Source organism: Topomyia yanbarensis, chromosome 2 (genome assembly GCF_030247195.1).
Source record: "Topomyia yanbarensis strain Yona2022 chromosome 2, ASM3024719v1, whole genome shotgun sequence".
Taxonomy (NCBI): Eukaryota; Metazoa; Arthropoda; class Insecta; order Diptera; family Culicidae; genus Topomyia; species Topomyia yanbarensis.
The window spans coordinates 204661792-204683621 of NC_080671.1; the positions used below are offsets into that span (position 1 = coordinate 204661792).

Here is a 21830-nt window from a genome sequence, read left to right on the forward strand (position 1 = left end):
GTCATTTTGCACAAAAACAAAAAAAAAGTTTAATGTTTACCATTAAACCAACCTATTCTTTTCTATTTTTTATATTTTGCCAACAAAAACCTAAAGAGAAAAGAAACATTTTGAATGTGATTGTATGATGGAGAACTTATCGGTAAAATTCTTTTCTCCCAATAACTTTATACATGTTTTCAAATTTCATATTACTTGACATACAAAACTGTAATTTTATTACAGAACATAATTCTAAGTATCATTTTAACTCAAAATGCATTTAACCAAAATCTTCTACAATGTGATAGTTTTCGATATATTTAGAATTTTGTTCCATTTATTTTGTTATCCCATTATAAAATGTCAAAAATCTTTTGTTTATCATTTAAAAGACGTAAAACAAACTTTTTCAGTGTATTTGGATCACGGAGAATCTTTCAATAAAAAAGCCATTTAAAATCAATATGCTAATAGCAAACATTTTCTGAAATGTACTAGTTTTGAGATATTCTAAAATTTGTTTTAACAAAACAATTTTTTTGTTTTATTACGACCTTTTTAGAAGTTTTTTTCGTTTCTCCATCAAAAACAATAGGGGAGAGTGGGTGCGCTTGATCCCACTTTTGTTTTTTCTCATAACTTTTCAATGAAATAAAAATTTTAACTGCAAAATTCGCCATCTTGTAGTCAATTCGAATTTTTAGAGCTATGATTAATGTGTAAATCCGAATGCTACTATGTCCTGTCAGTAATATGAACAGTTTTGAAAATAATGCCAAAATGAGGTTTTTGTAAAAACGTGTGATACCTTGATCCCCCGCCTACTAGGGCTAAAGAAACAAAGCACACTATGACCTAAAAACGCGAAAGTTCAGCAAACCACCAATCCTGACAAATTAATTAATAAGACTACCATTTTATATGCACGACAAACTTTAACCTCAGTGGAAAGTTAAGACAAGAATTTGCGGTTAATCAGTGCTCTTTAACTGGCTTTTCCAACCTTTAATAACTTATATCATCATTTGTTCACGCGGAAAAAACATTTCAGATCAATTAATAGTGCCAGGTACTTTATGAAAATGATATTTTTTTTCTATTTCAAAAATTTTGCAAGTGTTTGAGAGAACAAAAGATAGGGATCAAGGATACCCAGTGTCACAGGGATCAAAGATACCTGTAGTATGAGGTGAACAAAATTTAATTTTTATTGCATGTGTTGTAAAACTTTTTATTCGAAAAAAGTGTTTTCTATACAAAAGCCCTTAGAAAGTAATCGTACTTGAAAATATTCATAAATAATTAGTTCGACAATCTCATACAACCGTTCAAAAAAATTGTAAAAAGATCTTCGAGATGGATTTAAACACATATTTTCTAAAATATTATGCAACTTTTCCAAACCAAATGAAATAAATCTGATTTCTTTTTTAAACATCATAACCAACCAAATATTTCATTTTCTTTTTATATTGTGATAATTTTATGCGCATAGACTATGAGATATGGCCAGGAAATCAAGGATCAAGTGTCCTCGCTCTCCTCTAAGGTTTTCAACAGGTCCATAACATTTCCTGTAACTTTTCTTTGACATCAAAGCGAAAGCATTTTAATTTAAAACGACACTTAGAATTATATTCTATAATGAAAATACAGCTTTGTATATTTTTTTCGCACAGAAATGTTCTCAGGAAGTTTCGCTGCATAAAATACAGTAACGGAACAAAAAAAAATTGAATTATGGCGCGTAGAAATGTCTGCGCACTTTTAAAAAGTTGCTCTTGAGTCAAAATAAACTTACTGATTGTGAAAAAGGTTTAGTCTTCCATGCCGGTGAAACGTGTAAAGTTTCATAGGAATCGGTCGGTCACGATTTTGAATATTTTCGAACGGATCTTAGTGGAATTCCTCATCCGCTTTTTTCATTTTGAGACTAAGATCTATTTCATTGAACTATGTATAGTGCAATATACCTACCAGACAACCTTACACGGGTAAGGTTTTGCCCATGAACTTTTCTGCTGCTTGTGTGGTTTTTAAAGCGTATGTCTCCAAGCATGCCCATGCATAACAATGATATGGATAAACAAGCAAATCCCGCAAATCCTGTTTGAGAGTGCTTCCCCAGAAGCACCAGCAAAAACAAGAAATTTAGTTTGCTTGCGAGGAAGTTGATGTATTTAAACATGATACTCGAGTAATCAACAAAACTGGTCGTGTGAAAGTCTGTATATTTTGTTTGTTCGTTTTATCGTTTTCTTTGATACTCACTATAGAATTTATCGTAGCTTTAGCTTCAAACATATAAATGAATTTACTAAAATCATGAATCATTTAGGCCCAATCTAAGAAAATTTATAACTATTTCAACACAAAATCATAGCACAGACCTGCCAGACATGACACTAAGAACAAATTATTGAAAAAAATATGATCATCACTTCGAAATTAATCTCGCTTTGCACACTATCACCGCCTGGTGGCGATCTTTTGAACTCTACCATCTGTTTGACACGTTCATGTATTTGACATGGCGGTGCATTGGTATGCGTAAGTGATTATTATAGACCACAGCAGCTAACAACAACCATTCATCAAATGGAAGAGACGCCGAATTCCGAGAAATGTATAGATTTCTTTGCAGGAATCTACACTATGCGAGCAAGAAGGATTATCCATCATTAACACAGAATGTGATGGGGGCAATTTGATTGTTCCGTGCGCTGTAATGTGAACTATTCCCCACGAGTCAGTTTGTGAAGTTAGTGGAAAGTGCACAAAACCATAGTGTTTTTGCTATTGAATTGAATATGAAAAATAAAATATTTCCGCACAATGCCCAGATTCGCCTTATTTGATTTGCAAGTGTAATTACAATTAACTATTACGAATATCATATTCCAATCTACTCTCATTTGACTTCAGCAGAAAAACATGATTAAATTAGTGCGCTATTTGCCATCGTCGATGCGGTACACTTAGATACCCACTGTTTTCTCCTGACATTGCTCCCTAAACAATCTTCTCAAAAATTTACGCCCTCGTTTTCGTCATACTCACTTAGTCTTGATTTCAAGACGAACGATTATGAAAAGCAATTGTAGAACCTAAGTTTATTCTTGTTTCAATCTAAAACTGTTCACACTCAGATTTCATTTAACTGTTCGGTAAATGTTTTGTCGAAATAGTTGGGTAATCATCAATAATTACAATTTGTTTTGCGGGATTCTGTAAATTAAATTGCACTACGTAGGGTAAAAATGGTTTATTCGCGAAAACCGTAAAACAATTGCCGAATAAATTGTAAAACTGTCTCTCAAGTATCGATCTTTGGAAATCTGCCACTACATAGAAATGAACTGTCAAATCGCGGCCATTTTTATATTCGCAGGTATTATTGTAAAAAGATTTTGTTCGTACACCAGCGAAAAAAGATTATGCAGCAAGGAAAAATTCTCTCAAGCTGCTTTCCAAAGGATTGAGGTAGGGTGATGAGCCTATTTTCACCATACTTAGCAAAGTGCCTCACTAATTCGATAATTTCTTGCGTTACAATCAATAGAATGCGTAAAAATTGACATCAACCGCTTTGCTTCGTTGTTAAGAACCAATATAATAACACAAATGCGTTGAAAACAGTAAAATTCTCGTGTTTGAGCATAATGAAAACTCGAATCGAGTACCCCTATTGTTGCGCTACCATTTGACTCAATGCGTTGAACAAAGATGGCAGACACTGCTCTAACCAACGGCTTCAAATGGGTAGGGTGATAATAGAAACATGGCGCAAATAGGCTCATCACCCTATGCTATAATCGTTGTGAAAATAATCTAATATTTAAGTGGTTTTGTATCCATCCAAAGAAGGCGGATAATCGCACTACGCACAACCCGTGACTGCCAATTCTTTTCGTCTAATGCCTGTTATTGGATGACTTAGTTTGTTGTGTCGTATGTTGGAGGGATTACAAAGTGCAAGTGAATAAGAATAGTTTTTGAAATATATGTTTAAGGGATTATGAAGTATCATAAATTATCCGTTTATATAAAAAGCCTTCCGAAACTCCCATAACTAGCAATCTTCATATAAAGTAAAATCGGAATGTACCGACAACGTCCGGTACTCTTTTGGTTAAAATTACAAAACTGTTCGGTTACTTTTGACAGGTCGTCAATAAATAGAATTTATTTATATTATTATTACCGAACGTTCTGTTATCAATATAATTACCGAACTGATTACCGCACGTTCAGCTATTGAAAGTTTGGTAAAAAATTACCGAATACTGCGAAAATTTCTAAGTGTGTTTAGCACAATAACGACAATAACAGCCGCTCAATAGTGTGCGTTTGGGCATTTTTGTCAATCATGTCATATGGTTACGCGCCTCTTGCGGTGAGCACGGAAAGTAATGAGCATGATAAATTAAAGTTTGAAAAGCCGTTAAATTTTTGCAACACATTAGTGACCTCGAGTGTCATGTCTGGTAGGTCTGTGGTTGAACGGAGAATGGGCAAAAATCGAAAACGAAAAAAGCAGTTTTTTCCACACAGTGTGTTAGATCTTCAAAAAAATCAATCAGCGGTACTGTAACAACATTCTACATAAGCTGATTGATTTTTATGAAGATCTAAGACACGGTCTGGAAAAAACTTCTTTTTTCGTTTTCGATTTTTGCCTATTCTCTGTCCAAGCTTAATCAAATAGTTGAGAAATTTACCCAATTTTTTATCACAACAATTCAACCACTGGGCAGAGCAAAGCTTGTTTAAAAACCTGTGTAAACTTTCAAATAGATAGACGTTGGAAATCAGTGTTTCACTACTGCCGTCTAGGCAAATGTTTGCTACACGTATTTAACAGTTGCACCTTAGCTGCATTGCATTGGTCACTGCACCACCTACAAACGTTTGTCAAACGTCCACTTTATTCGAATTTTCAGTTGCGGGTCTTTACACACATTTAGAATCGAGCCTAAACGTCTGTTATCTGTGCTTTAACTTTAATAAGTACAATTTCAAACCAAGATTGTAATTGCATTAAAACGAAAATTTTGTTTATCATCAAACGCGAGTGCTAGTTACGAATGCTTTATTTGTTGTTTACTTTGTTTCAGATGGAAATCCGGTGTGGCGGCTTCGTTAAATTTCGTGAACATTTCGGATGGTGAATCACCAGTTTTGCAGCCATACCCTAGCTGGGAAGCCAATCAATTGCCAACAGGTACAACTACAGATAATAATATATCTTGTACGTTCATTTTATCTTTCCTAAATGAAGATAGCGACGCAATCGCATTAAAATTACAATCCAAGATTTTAAGGGAGAATACAACAAAACAACGGATGATCAAATATCGATTCGTTAAAATAGTTAAAAATACGTAAGAATGAATGTTTTCTTATAAGTCTCACATTTTTCGAGTACCAAACTGATACGAGCTTTTCTAAAAAAATATTAAACTTCTAACAGATCTTTTTAGCTAAAGAAGGTTAAATCAATTTTGCACTAATAAAACCTCTGCCATTTTAAACAATTACAATCATCTCCTTCCCACTTACGCCTTTGTTGTTTATTTGTGCAATACATCAACAGACATATCAAACCCCAATGATGTTGGCCTTAATACTAATCTAATTTCTAACAATCAAATACACAAAAACAATAGTCATACAATAATTAAAAACAAATAAAAAGGTCAAGTGTTGTTAGCTAATTGATTAAATAGTCTGGAAAAACGTATACGCAGATTTTGTCGAGAAACGTTGAAATCAAATGCCGTAGCTGCATGGTTAAAAATTCGTTGCAGACCAGTGATGGCTCCATACATATAGACACTCATAGTAATAGACCAGCGAAGGTACTTTTATCGAGCCAAACGAACTGTCAAAATCCGAAGCCAAACGAGCATGACGTCATTCAATGCAAACAAGCAGAACAAGTATTGCGATTTTATTTAAAAAAAATATATTTTGTTATTCACAGTAGGCTTCACTTTTCGTGTTCGTATTGGTATTTCACAATGTTATTTAGAAATATATTTATTGTGTTCAATATAACTACACAAAAAACATTTTACTTATGCTCTTTTTCATCAACTTTGTGTTTCTGAAGAAATTGGATTTTTTTCTTAATTTCTTGTTGCTCAGTATCAAACATATAACTTCTCTTTTGATTCATATATTGAACCACTTGAAAACTTATTTTGATAAAAACAGATGATCGAATACAGTCGAGCACGTTCGAGCTTGCACATTTTTGGGTGATGCCAGTTTAACATGCTTGTTTTTCTAGTTGCCAGTTTTGCGGTTTTTACATCCGCGAGTCTAATACTATGAGTGTTTATATCCATACATACTATAGTTAGTGCGTCGGAATGGTAATCTGAACATAATGTTGTTGCGTAGTGTTCGAGGAGCGACGTTTATGTTGATTTGTTCCAGAATAGCTGGGGCATCTATACGACCTTGCAGAGTGTCAGCGATGAACAAGGCTCTTGCAGTATTCCTTCGAACATGTAGGGGCTCTAGTTGAATTAGCTGACACGGGTTTTCATAGCGAGGTAGTCGGAAAGGATCTCTCCACGGCAATCTACGAAGCGCGAAACGTAAAAAGCGACGCTGAACAGACTCTATTCTCTCAACGCCATTATTGTAGTTTGGACTCCAAACTTCAGAGCAATATTCTAGAATTGATCGCGATAAAGAACAGTAGAGCGATTTGAGACAATAGATATCCGTAAAATTTTTGGCTATTCTGAAGATGCATCCCAGTGCTCGAGATGCTTTACCAACTGCATAGGAGACGTGCTGTTTAAACGTAAGTTTAGGATCCAGACCCGGATAGAATTTTACAATAGCATTTACCCTACAAATAATCATAAAACAATAAATATTATAGTTATTACTGTTTCAACATTGTTCGATGCCAAGTTCGCACATTAGATTCACAATAAAATTTATGTAACAATAAATTTCACTGTTCAGCAAAAAACTGATATAGTGCATTCACATTAAATTGTACTGTTTTCGAGAAAAAAATGTATTGAGAAAAATTGATTTTTTTAATGTTAAGATACATAACCACCCCCCTTTTTCACTGTAAAAGTCTATTTTACATTTAAATTTACTGTAAAAACGTTAAAGTTTATTGTTTTTGTATTGTAGCATAACACTAAAACTTACTGTAAATTATTGTAAAATTACTGTACTGTCACAGTGAAAATCATGGTTTTGTTACTGTACATTTCTATTCGGGGAATCACTCCCAGATCTTTAACGTGACTGACGCGTTCAATGTCTGTTTCTAGTAGACGGTAGTTAAAATGAATCGAATTCTTTTTCCGTGAAAACGATATTACCGAACACTTCTTCGGGCTCACGCACATGCGGTTCGTGTTACACCAATCAGCAAAGACATCAAGCTGCTGTTGGAGAAATCTGCAATCTTCAATTGACCGAATTAGGCGGAATATTTTGAGGTCATCTGCGAAGGACAATCGTGGAGTATTCAGAACTAGATGTACATCATTGAAGTATAGCAGAAACATCAACGGTCCCAAGTGGCTTCCTTGAGGTATTCCTGACGTAGAAATGAAGGTGGGGGCCTGACAATCTCCTTTGACAACCGCTATCTCTCGGTCTGTGAGGTAGGATCGAAACAACTGCAAAACACTACCATTTATTCCAAATCTCTCCATTTTTGCGATTGCGATAACGTTATTTATCTTATCGAAAGCGGCAGATAAGTCGGTGTAAACAACGTCGGTTTGAGCATGATGTTCCATACTCTCGGTTATGTAGGATGTTAAACACAGCAGGTTAGACGCTGTTGACCGCCCGGACGTGAAGCCGTGTTGATCGTCACTTAGGTACTGCTTACAATGAGCATGAAGAGGTTCCATAATCACCAGCTCGAACAACATCGAAACTGCACTCAATGAAGTTATTCCACGGTAATTATTGACGTCTCGCTTATTACCCTTCTTGTGGACTGGGAACATGTACGCGTATTTCCAGCAAGACGGTTTGAACTGCGGTTTCGACATCTTCGGGGTCCAGAATATTTTCCCAATCGATGGTGGAAAGAAGGTCTGCGATACTGCGATGATCAGCTTTACGGAAATTGTAGGAGACAGAAAGTGGTAATATATCGAAGTCATGCACAACAGAGCTATCAATCGTGGCGATCAGTGGAGGATGATGTGCCACTGGTTTTACTAGGGGAGAGGGAGCCGTCACTATTGATGTGGCAGAAACCTGATCGCTGACAAAACAAAGATCGAGATGGCGGCTATTCTCATTGGCAATAGGATTGATTTGTAGTAACGTGGCTGAGCTATAGCTGTCAAGTAGCCTCACTGCACATGGGTGGAGAACGGAATGGTCAGAATCCGGATAAAGAAATCCATTAGGGGAAGATTTCCATGAAATGGTAGGAAGACAGAAGATTAAAATCTCCTAGTACCATGATCTCATCAACAGCGTTAGCATCTTCGAGGATAGTAAAAACTGAGCTGCAGTGTGCTTTAACGTATTCGGTATCACGAACGCGGTCGGGTGGAACATACAAAGCACACAAGTACAACTTACGGTCGCCTAGCTCGATGATTGTCCAAACCTGCTCTAGACAAACCCAAGAAGTGTTCTCGACGATTCTTGCCTTCAAGCTGGTTTTAACCGTTACTAATACGCCGCCCATGGTGGATTTTCGGCTTTTGCTAGGGCTCCTGTCACAGCGAAACACCTCGTATTCAGTACCGAACACCTGACTGGAAAGCGTGTCATCGTTCAACCATGTTTCGACGAAGACAATGATGTCAAAACTGTTATCGGAGACTGCAAGACGATATTGCTCAACGATTGAATTAATACCACCAACATTTTGGTAGTATAGCAGCAGCTTAGCCCGTCGTTGACCAATGCTGGAAATCGAAGAGCTTTGAGGCAAGGAAGAGCTCACAGATGCATTGTACTTGCCAGAGGTAGGTTTGCGGAAGACCCCTCGTCCCATCTCCACCACAGGACCGGGACGGCTGCAGGTCGCTGGCAGAAAGGGCTCGACTGTGGTGGGGGGACTAAGGGCTTCCTCACGGCTGGCGGCAAGTGTGCGTCCCGGTGACCTAAGAGACGACATAACGTGGGATGTATGCAATGCAGCTGGACTAGGTGTCTCTCGTAAACAGCTGCGGTTCGCAGGCAAGAAGAACGGCATCTGGTGCTGATACGGTGCAATTAAAGGAGAACTGGAATCGGGGAACATTTAAGCGCTTGAATTATTCAGAAAGGATGGGTACTTGCCGCAGGGGGGAAGTTTGGAAGACCCTTTCTCCACTCCCGCACACAGGACCGAGACGACTGGTGAACGTTGGCTGCAGTAGCTGGACTGTGGCGGGGGGATCGAGGGCTTCCATAATACAAGCTGCGGTGTATCTCGGTATCCCATTAGCGAAATCTATCCTGCTTTGGCTGGTCGAATTTAAATTCCCGAACGAAAACTCCAGTCGGCCAAGTAGACGCTTTGAGTGCAGTGTCCTTTAGTTCGCTCGGAAGCTCAACTCGGAAAGAAACAAAGTTGAGTTTCGTGAGATCGGTGTCCTTCTTGACCAACAAAATTGCTTTGGGTGCATCGCTTATTCCAAGGCATTCTTGGGTCATGGCAACAATTTCCTCCACTGTATGGCTCGGGTCAAGACGGCTCAAATAGACCCAAAACTGCTCCCGCTCATCCGCAACTGTTCTGATTTCCCGCTGAATGGCTCTAGTACCACAGACAGCGGCTGCAGTGGCGCGAATTTTAGCATTATTCTCACGACATCGTTTCGGAGTGGGCAGATCCTCCGGATGTCGCTTGACAAACAGCCCCCTTTGTTATAACTAAGGATAATATTTCTTTACATTTATGTTTCACGAATCCAAATTGGAAGAACCATCACAGACTAACAGACATAACACTCAAAAACAAATTTTCGCCTGCTTTAACGGTCATTTTAAATATATTTGTAGTTGGGACTGTGGCCACATTTGAAATTATGGCGCCACTGGCATATGAACAAGCATATGGGGGATAGACCACTAGTGAAAAATTGTTCCCAAACATGAGAGGTAACCCACCAGTAAATGAGTGTTTGGGACCGTGAATAAAAGGTGGAGCTAGTGTTCTGGGAAAGTTGTCGGATCGATGTTTTTTGAGGGAATTCTTTCATAGTGTTATGTCTGTTAGTCTGTGGAACCATGCTATAATGGCGAGGTTTGCGTTTTTATGTCGTTCATGGTCAATATGGCGGCAGAGCCGTAGTGTGCGGTTGGTCAGGTTAGCAACCGCCAAGGGCGCTAGCCTCAGAGGGCCGCTGAAATGACGACCGGCTTTTTAATTTTTGTGAGGATAAATCATGAAGTAAGGAGAATGTGCCATTTCCAAGTGAACTAGACACTGAAAAAGAAGAGAATGTAAACTCCAAAGGGTTGAAAAATTAGTGCAGTTTTTGCTCGAAGAGAAACTAAGTCAGGTTCTAGCTGCAACTTAAAGAATACGAAGGCAGAGACAGAAATTATGGGAGATACGATAAATTGAAAGACAATCTAAAGAATAGTAATGCAAACTAGTCACTGTGTCTTTGTCGAACAACTTTATTAAAAAAAAATCGGCATCTGTAAAACTTTGGGATATGAAATAATGCACTTTTCCCTTTCATTTGAAAGTAAAATTAAAATATTCTGCCGGGGGGTCTAGAACAACTTTTTATTTTAAGGTTTTTTAATTGAAAACAAGTTTTTTAATGAAATTAATTTGCATTTTTGCTACTAATTGGTGTAGAATCTCGACGTATTACTATTCCTGGTTTCCGTAAGTACTCCGGGTTGCTCGGTTACCTAACGCTTGGCGCGGTTCGATATCGTTCGCTCTAGTCCTCGCAAAGGTTCGTTCGTAACTGCCAACTTTTTTTTCAAAAAAAAAACTGGAACCTCTCTTAAAAAATCTGGTTACCCGAAAAACCAAATTTATCCTTGCAAACAAGGATGCAAAGTTTTATAAAATAAAATGGATCTTTTTTTCAATAAAACTGGATTCTCAAACATAATGCCAAACAATACTCAATATGAAATTGTTCAGCTATTAGAAAAAAAATAAGAAAACAATTATCATAAATATATTTTATTAAAAATTCGATTACGTATAGCAAAGTATATAGCAGCGAATTTCTAGTTAAGGATAGTATAAAAGTGATCGCTACTATTTAAATATAACTTTTAGATTATTTCACATGGCAAGTTTCAAGTAATTTGAAATGTTAAACGAAAAAAAATGTACCTTCAAGCTAACGCACTGTGCCGTATGTAATAAACATACTAAAAAACAATATTCATTTTAAATTACGATATCTGCTAATCTTGCACTCCATAGCACATCAATTTCTTATGTGTATTGAAATATGACATAGTGTAGCAAAATATGATTACTGAAAAACAATTAAGTTGTTCCCCAGAGATTTTCATTTATTTTATTATTTATTATTATTTTATGTAGTAAACTACTATTGTATTGCATATAGTGAAGAAATAATTTTGGCATATACCCCTGAGAAAAAAACTGGATAAAACTGGACAATATTTAAAAAAAACTGGACGATTTACACTTTTGTCTGTTTGACTGGATCGAGTAAAAAACTGGAAGAATCCAGTTTAAACTGGAAGGTTGGCATCGCTGCTTACAGAAGCTCACGCACTCCTCTCCTATTTCACATATCTCTCTCTCTCTCTCTCTCTCTCTCTCTCTCTCTCTCTGTCGCACTTGCACATTTATTATACAGGGGTTAATTTAGTATAGCAGGAAATCGCTTCTAGGGTAAATTTATTTATTAAACTCTAACAACTGAATATATTCTAACATTTTTTAATTTCTCAACTCTACATCCCTTTTCTGGTGTGAGGAAAAAATGACAAAAAAAAAGTTCAGTACTTGTACTTGCCAACCAACTCAATACACACTTACCAACCCATGATTCGATTAGTAGCGTTTTGTTAGCAACACAAAAGTGACTATTATGACAGCTATGAACAACTTTCGAAAATAGATATTTTTCATTCAACAAACGCGTAGTTTGATTATACCGTGTAACCGCATGGCGGGTCTTTACATGATTCTTATTGACTCTGACGAAAGAGGGAGAATGCCAAATTTGACAACTACGAACGGATTCAAGAAGTCTGCTTAAGGTGCACGCATTTGCATTATTAAATTTGGCAGCGAAATCTCCGAAATCTCACAAACTCAAAAGATCAAAATAATGATATTTTTAATTAGTCAGATCATTAGGTGTTAATTTCATTTCCTCAATTCGTTTTTTCCACTGCATCAATTACGTTAATTAATTACGTTACGTTCTCTCTCTCCTTAAAAACCAACTGTTATTTCGATATTAAATTTGCAATAGGGCGAATAAGATTTGTAAACAAACTTTTATTTTAATGGTTTCTCTTAATTTACTGTAATTTCAAAGCAGGAAACAATTGAAATCACTTCTACGAAAAAAAAAATTACATAAAAGTTTACATTAACGCATATTTACATTTCTTATAAAAGAAATGTATAGACGCATATTTACATTTCTTATAAAAGAAATGTACTGCCTTACACAATGTAGCAAACCCGCCACGACTGTGAGAACAGTGACAATAGTCTAATAAAAATCTATCCCGGCATTCAAAAGGCATACAGAGATGAACAGCAGCAATCATCATTCAGATTGATGCTAATCGTCGACAGGTTTTCAGTGGTGATCTTGCGTGGCTTAATTTTTGCCGGTTGTCACGGTAAAGATAGATACGTCTACCTTTATCAAGGACACATGATAGTGAACTCGAGTGATTCGTAGTTATTCTGCCTAAGCTCGACCCTCATTATCAGAAGGCAAAAATTAAGCCCGCACGATATTAAGCCTGTTCTAATGACCCTGCCACTTCTAGTTTTCCGATCTGTTTACTTCACATCCTTGCTCTCACTTGAGTACTATGGCTCTAAGTTTCATAACTTTCCCTACCCAGTAATCTCTAGCTAATTGAATGTCGTTAAAACGTAAAAAAGGAAATGTATAGAATTCGCTCAAACTTTCAAGATTTTTTCCGAGGCCCGGAGGGCCGAGTCTTATATACCAATCGACTCAGCTCGACGATTTGGGACAATGTCTGTGTGTGTGTATGTAACGGACTCGACGAATTCCAGTTCAATTCCGGCTGAGCTTTACTGGGTGAATGGATTCAGTATGGAATCTTGCTCAAAGAAAACAACAGATTCCGACTCTATCGGTTGATGCATTTGAGCTGGAATTCATGCTAGAAGCCCGAATCGGTTCCGGACTAGTTTGACTGGGTAGAGGAATAACCGCTATCAATTCTGTCGAACTCAGACACAAAAAACATCACGACAGTAGCGCACCTGGCTTGGATATCCCAACTACCTTCGAAACCGTTAGAGATTTTTACACAAGTTGAATGCTGAAGGTGGACGTCTGTTCTCTGTGATATTAGTCTGGAAGGATTCCGCTGGAGCAGTGCTGCCAGGGACATTTTCAGTTAGCAGTGAAAATGATATTTGTATAGATTTTTTCGTTATATTGAATTATTATTGAAAACTGATAAAAACACATAAATGTAAACAATCTTTGTCTATCTTTCCTGTGCTATAAGCTATTGAACAATTGGGCAGGTCATAGCACTCTGATAGAAGCATCACTCTTGATAATCAGAGATTTTTAGTGTTTCTTGATACAAACAAACCAAAAAAAAGTTTAGCATAAAAGGTTTCGAGTCATCGGTGTGAATGAATTTGTTTATAGACATCATTCAAAAACAGGGGATGGAAAACGTGTGCAACTTTCGTAGCCATATATTTTTCCAATCATGATAACTGGCCAACAACATTTCGATCCGCCTCAAATTGTTTAAAATCACAGTATTTTCAAATCGATTGGAATTTCTGAAACGGGCAAGATCAGTTGAGTTTGAATCTAATATTAATAGTAGACCCCATGTTATATAATACTTTCAGAGAAAATTGGTTAAATCTCACGGTATAAAGATACTTTCCTAAGATTAAAATTTGAAAAATGTTACATGGTTAATTTTACGAAGATGCGAATTTTAATCCAGGTCGCAATTCTATGATTGTGAGTATTGTGTGAATTATATTAGAATTTAAACTAAACTGTTCTCATTAGGGCCAGACCCAAAAAAAAAAGGGGAAAGCCTTCAGACAGCACAGAAAAGCTATTAGGAAAACTTGGAGTCTCAAACCGAATTACATCTTTGAGTTTATATAAAAAATTGTATGTTTAATAATGTTCTTGTGTGGTGACAGATGGAAGAAGTGATGACAATCCTGTAAAAGCTTAGCTATCTGCTGAGAATGGTGTTCATTGCGATAACTGGGGCACTTACGACACAGAACTGCGTAGAACTGAAGAACTTATAAATACTATCAATTTGGACAGTCTTCGGCTATATTTTCCAAGCAACTGGATTTTTGCAAAGATTCTAGGGGAATTCTATTGTGCTTCGGAAAGTAAACATTGAATAGTAGCTTATTACTGAAAGAGAAGCACATACCACAGAGAACAGACGTCCATCTTTAGCGTTCAACTTGTGTAAAAATAACTAACGTTGTCGAAGCTAATTGGGATATCTCCACCCGGTGCGTTACTGTCGTCATGTTTTTAGTGACCGAGTTCGATAGATTGAAAATCGAATTGTAATGTCTGAAGATATTTAGGTTTGAAGAAAACCATTTTTGTTGTAAAAATCACTTTCAACTGTCCAAACAAAATGTTGACGTTTCACACTAGCACTGATCTCAACACAGCATAGCTGTATGATTGACAGATGAGACGAATGAGCGTGTCGTTCTCACTGGTTAATACATATGTGTATAAACTTAACGAAAGAAGTGAGAGACATTGAAGAGAGGAGAGATGGGGATAAAATGATGAGAGTAGAAATTAATGTTTCCAGAGAAGTCTCTAGCATATGTTTTTTGTAACTTTCTGTATGTGGTATGAGTTTAAAATTATCGTCATTCGTAATCAGCCTTCATAGCGATAGGTTCGTCACCGTCCGTAGTGACGTATAAAGAATTGTACTTAGTCTGTAATATTATGTAGTGAAAGTATAGTTTAGAGTGAAATATACGTGTAAAGTAATAAATGTTGAGTAGTGTCAGGAAATAAAGTGTTTGATGTGTAATGTGTTATGTGTGTATTACATAACTTCCGAACTGGCACAGTGACGCTATCTGCGCAAGGGTAGTCCAACTAAATTTACGATTGGACACGGAAAAATCGGGTACGGACTAAAACCACGGAGGAACGCTATTTGGCAAGGGTCACAACATTGGTGCCGTGACCAGGATAGTGTTTCAAGGAACCGACGCGGCGTCGGTAACACCATTTTGAGTCCGAGGATAAAGCAGATACCGCCATCGCGCGCAGTCGCCATCATTCTACTTGCGTACAGCCATTGCGACTCAGCAGTTCTGGATTCGTTTGACGTCGCCATTGGAGTTTTTCGGATTAGACCAGGAAAGCTAAAATATACAAGGCCTATTGGATAGGCTCACAAGCATTTTTGGCATCGGAGGAAGTTTCCTGGATCAACAACAGGACAATCGCTTGGTACGGGGATCGCTGTGCATGGCTTGGGAGGTTACGGAGAACGTCGCTGGTATATTCTGACAAGGTTGTTCATTAGCAACGGGTTGGTAATTCGCCGGCGGCCATTTTGGAAGAAGGAGTCTACATTCATCGTCAGAAGTGCTGAAATACGGTAGCGAAGCGCTACCACCTGTGGTTCTTCTACACAACGGGAAGAAGGAACGAGTCGCAGTTATAAAGTCGAGTACAAGGCCTGTAGTGACAGGCTCCCAGAATACTGTTTGCATCGTTCGGATCATCGGGTCATCATACGGCTGTCTTGGCTACTGACGACATTATTGAGGATCTGGAGAAAATTGGTAGCAGCTTTACGAGTTTTTTGGAGAGTTCCTGAGAGACAAAAATACAAGGCCTATTTGACAGGCTCACCAGGTGAGTACCTGTCCAAATCGATACATCTCTCTTGGAAGGGTTCTCCGCTTGGTATTTTTCTAGGAGACGATTGCTGATCCAAAACTCTCCAGCTCAACAGATCTGACTATGGGTAAGAAACTGAAACCCAAGATCCACGTTCGGGATAGCATCGTAGATTTTCTACTGCGGACGGAGAAATTTCTCAACAGTAGCCAAGCAACCGACGAACTCCAAATACAGTTTCGTCTGGAGAAACTCGAGGCGAAGTGGGACGAGTTTGAGGAGGTTCAATGCGATATCGAGGGATCGGAGGAGCATGAAGAGAACACGGAGGCACATCGGCAAGTTCGGGCGGAATTCGAGGAGAAATATTTCGAGGTAAGGGCAGGGTTGGTTGGCAAGTTACCACGGCGGACTCCAGCGCCGACACAAAACGGATCTAGTTCCGAACCGGCTGGTGTACACACTTATGTGCGACTACCACAAATAAATCTACCGGAATTTGATGGTAGTTTCGAAAAATGGTTGCCTTTTCATGACACATTTCGAGCCTTGATTGACTCTTCACCGGAACTCAGTGGTATTCAAAAATTCCACTATCTGCGGGCGTCTCTTAGGGGTGATGCGTTAAAGTTGGTTGATTCGTACCCAATGAGCGAGGCGAATTACAGGGTTGCTTGGAATGGTTTGGTTGCACGGTTCTCTAATGGATATCTTCTCAAGAAGCGGCATTTGAATGCGATGTTCGAGTTCCCGAAAATTCGGAAAGAGTCAGCAGCGGGGATTCATGACGTCATCGATTGTTTCGAACGTAACACCAAAATCTTGGATCAACTGGGTGAGAAGACTAGTGGCTGGGGAGCAATGCTTACTCATCTATTGGTATCTAAGCTCGACGACGTCACACAAAAACATTGGGAGGAAAGCGTTTCTAATGAGGTCGAACCTTCGTTTACAATACTGGTGGATTTTCTCAAAAAACAAACACGGGTCTTAGATGCAGTTTCGGTGGACCAACGGATGACTACGTCAAGCAGTCATGCTGCATCAACTGGGTTCAAATCTCGTCCTGCAAAGGTTTCGGTCAACTCGGCGACCGGAAACAAAGGTCCAAGCTGCGCATCCTGTGGTGATCAGCATTCTATCGCTCAATGTACGGCATTCAGCAAACTTCCAGTGGACCAACGGCTACAGCTAACAAATTCGAAGCGTCTTTGCAGCAATTGTTTGGGGCGAAATCATATGGCGAGAGACTGTCCTTCCAAATTTCGGTGCAGAACTTGCTCTAAAAAGCACCATTCTCTTCTTCATCCTGGATTTCCTGGTACTGGTACTGCTTCCAGCTCCACTGCCTCCTCTTCAGCTACACAAAGCATACAAGCTACGGCTCCATCAACCTCTGGTGGTGCATCGAACTCCGGTGGTACAGTAACAAGTTCGGTTGCATCAATTTCCTCCAATATGGCTATGGGGCTTTCTGGAACACATGTATTTTTGTTAACGGCGGTGTTGAAAATAAAGGACAGCTGGGGTAGAACGCATCTCGCTAGGGCATTGTTGGATTCCGGTTCTCAAGCGAATCTGATGTCGGAGAATTTGTCTCATCTACTCAAACTACCTAGACGAAATAAAAGAGTAGAAATCAGCGGTATTGGGTGCTCAAAGAAAAGTATAGCTCACGAAGTTTCTGCTGTTGTTTCGTCACGGGTTTTGGATTTTTCTTTGTCAATGGACTTTCTGGTTTTGAGGCAGGTAACAAGCGACCAGCCGTCTACTTCTTTACCATTGGCAGATTGGAAACCACCAAACGGCATGGAGCTAGCCGATCCGGAATTCTTCGTCTCTGGTCCGATCGATTTGGTGCTTGGGTCTCAATTCTTCTACGATTTTCATCTACTCGATGGTGGCCGGATACAAATTTGCAAACTCGGATCTCCTTTGCCGATATTCGTCAACACAGTATTTGGTTGGGTAGCTGCGGGCGAGTCGGAGTGGTCTACAAGAAAAGCTACCGTTAGTTGTCACGTTGTGATCGCCGAACCGCTGGATAAGATCATCGAGAAATTCTGGGCAATTGAGGAGATGTCAGAGAAGCCACTTCGATCACAGGAAGAGAAGGACTGCGAACAACACTTTCAAAGCACGTTCACCCGTAACGAATCGGGACGCTATGTAGTACAGTACCCAAAACGGAATGGGTTCCACGACAAAATCGGCGATTCGAAGGGTGCGGCCTTACGACGATTTCGGCAGCTAGAAAGGCGTTTGGAGAGGGATTCAGACTTACGTGACCATTACAACGAATTCCTACAAGAATACCTTGCAATGGGGCATATGCAACTGATCGGAGAAATGGAGGATACACTGGATGAAGGGCGCACTACTTACTATTTGCCCCATCATCCTGTGTTTAAAGAGTCTAGCTCAACGACCAAGGTACGGGTAGTGTTCGATGGATCAGCGAAAACCACCACAAATCACTCGCTCAACGACACTCTACTTACGGGTCCAGTAATTCAGGACGATCTGCTGGACATCATGATCCGTTTTCGCAAGCACGCCGTTGCGTTAGTTGCAGATGTGGCCAAAATGTACAGGCAGGTACGCATTCACCCGGAGGACGCATCGCTTCAACGGATCCTGTGGCGCTTCGATCAGGCTGAACCGATTAAGGTGTACGAGCTACAGACGGTCACTTACGGATTAGCGCCATCATCTTTCCTTGCCACTCGCGTACTTAAACAGCTTGCCATAGACGCCGGTGACAAATACAAGTACGCTGGTCCTGCTGTAAAGAAAGATTTTTATATGGACGATTTTCTTTCCGGAGCAGAATCGATTTCGAAGGCGAAACGTTTGCGAAGCGAAGTTCAATCCCTTATGGCTGAAGGCGGATTCGATTTGCGGAAGTGGAGCTCCAATCAACCGGAGGCTTTAGCCGACTTACCTTCCACAGCTCTAGAGGAGCAATCCACGCTACATTTCGATGCAGAAACAAAGGTGAAGACGCTTGGAGTAGTGTGGGAGACAGGAACGGACCAACTGTGTGTTGAGATACGAGCAACGGAATATGACGATCAATGGACAAAAAGGAAGATATTTTCGGAGATTGCGCAATTATACGACCCGCTTGGTATCGTGTCACCTGTGATTGCTTGGGCAAAAATTCGGATGCAACACCTCTGGTCGGTTAACGTCGACTGGGATGATCCGATTCCCCGCGAGATCGAATCTAAATGGAATGATTTCCATTCACAGCTGTCCCTACTAAAGCAATACAAACGGCCCTATTCTGCGCGGCGTGTGACGTGAGACGACTAAACTCACCTCACTTTACGTGACTTTTTTCACCCGATTCTGAGAGTCGACTCGGGTGAGGTGAGATTCTCCATTGCAGTTAAATGGGCGTCTCACGTCACCCGAAGTGACTCTTCAGAATTGGGTGAGAAAAGTCACGTAGAGTGAGGTGAGATTAGTCATCTCACGCCACACGCCGCGCAGAATAGGGTCGAAAGTTCCCCGTTATATATTTTCATCGGAAGCTACAACGGTTCAGTTCCATGTTTTCTGCGACGCATCTGAAGTAGGCTACGGAGCATGTATTTACGCTCGCTCAGCCAGCAAGGAAGGTAAAGCTCAAATCCAGCTCATTGCGGCAAAATCAAGAGTCGCGCCAATCAAACGTCTTAGTTTACCGCGCCTTGAGCTGTGTGCTGCATTATTGGGTGCCAAACTCTATGCTAGAGTATCCGCAGCGCTGGGGATGGAGGGAAATCCTTGCTGGTTCTGGTCGGACTCGACGGTCACGTTGCACTGGATCGCAGCACCCCCAAACACTTGGCAAACGTTTGTGGGCAATCGCACATCTGAAATCCAGCTACTGACACACGGACATCCCTGGAACCACGTGAAGGGTACAGATAATCCGGCGGATCACGTTTCGGGTGGTATGTTGCCGGCAGATTTCATCGTCGACATTCTTTGGAGGAATGGTCCCGGATGGCTGGCAGACGAAGTGGATAAATGGCCAAAGCATGTACACCCGCTTCTTCCAAACGAGGACATCCTGGAACGAAAGAAAACGGTTTTAGTGGTTCAGTCAACGTCGCAGGAAAACCCGTTATTTGAGCGCTATTCTTCATTCGGGCGTCTAGTTCGAATCACTGCTTACCTTCGTCGATTCATTACACGCTGCCGCTCTAAACATCATGCATATGAAGCATTCCTTTCGACGGTGGAGCTGCAAGAAGCAAAGCAAACCTTAGTAAAGGTGGTTCAACAAGAAGTGTTCCCAGAAGAATTGATTCAGTTGAAGCAAAAACGTCCGGTTCCCTCAAAATCACCCCTGAAAAATCGATATCCTTTCCTAGACGAGAATGGCATAATACGTGTCGGTGGCCGGCTGCATTTCTCCAACGAAAACTACCAAACCAAGCACCCTATGGCTCTTCCCAACAAGCACCCCCTTTCTCGTATAATTGCAGCGCATTTCCACTCGCAATGTTTTCATTCTGGCCCCCGAATGACCCTGGCAACAATGCGTCGAGAATTCTGGCCGGTTCGCGGAAAAACTCTTGCCAATTATGTGTGTCGCAAATGTACAATTTGTTTCCGCCACAACCCTGTCCCTGTAGCCCAACCTCAAGGACAGCTTCCCGAGGCACGCATTGTCCCTAGTCGACCATTCTCAATCACCGGTGTCGACTACTGTGGCCCTATATACTTAAAACCTGTTCATCGACGAGCGGCCCCCCAAAAGGTTTTCATTGCTGTGTTTGTTTGCTTCGCTACCAAAGCCACTCACCTGGAACTCGTGTGCGATTTGTCAACGGACGCATTCATTGCCGCACTTCGACGCTTTATTGCCCGGCGCGGCTTGCCAACGGAAATCCATTCTGATAATGGTACAAACTTCAAAGGAGCAAAAACCACACTCACGGAAATGCACCGCATATTTAGCATCAAACACAACAAAGAAAAAATAATTAATGAATGCAGCAGCAAAGGAATCACTTGGCGGTTCATTCCACCTCGAGCACCAAATTTCGGCGGCCTTTGGGAAGCGGCTGTCAAGACAGCGAAGTCCTCTCTGGTAAAAACAATCGGCTGCCGAAAACTTTCATACGAGGACATGGTCACTGTCCTCTACCAGATCGAGGCAAACATGAACACTCGCCCACTAACGCCACTATCCGATGACCCGACCGAATTAGACGCACTCACACCCGGCCATTTCCTGACTGGCGGTCCACTTTTAACCCTCCCGGACCCTCAGTACACCGAAATACCAACAAACCGATTGCGGCACTATCAGCAGTTGCAACAACTGATTCAACATCACTGGCAACGTTGGCGGAAGGAATATCTTACGGAGCTAAATCAGCAGTGGCAGAAATCCAGTTCTCCGGTGGACATCCGTGTTGGCCAAATGGTGTTGCTGCAGGAGGATGGAAAACCTTCCGTCTCTTGGCCATTAGCAAGGATCGAAGCAGTTCAACCCGGCGATGATGACATCATTCGTGTTGCAACCATCAAAACAAGAAGTGGAACATACATACGACCGATTCGCAGATTGTTTCCACTTCCTTTCGACCAGCAATTGGCGGTGCAGCAACAGCAACGAGCAGCAGCTGAAAGTGAAGAAAAGTTGTTAGAAAATTAATCATACTTACCTGTTTTTTTCGATGATCCAATTGTAAATTAGACTTAGCTAATTTAGGTGGCCGGTAATGTTGACGTTTCACACTAGCACTGATCTCAACACAGCATAGCTGTATGATTGACAGATGA

The 21830-nt window shown here is 40.2% G+C and overlaps 1 protein-coding gene across 1 annotated transcript in view; it reads left to right on the forward strand.

The window, feature by feature from the left end:
- LOC131682749 (protein yellow) overlaps nt 1-21830 on the forward strand; it is a 112645-nt gene that overhangs the window by 35832 nt on the left and 54983 nt on the right. The window contains exon 2 of the mRNA XM_058964466.1: nt 5100-5206. Coding sequence (XP_058820449.1) covers nt 5100-5206 — 107 coding nt within the window. The remainder of the gene's footprint in view (nt 1-5099; nt 5207-21830) is intronic.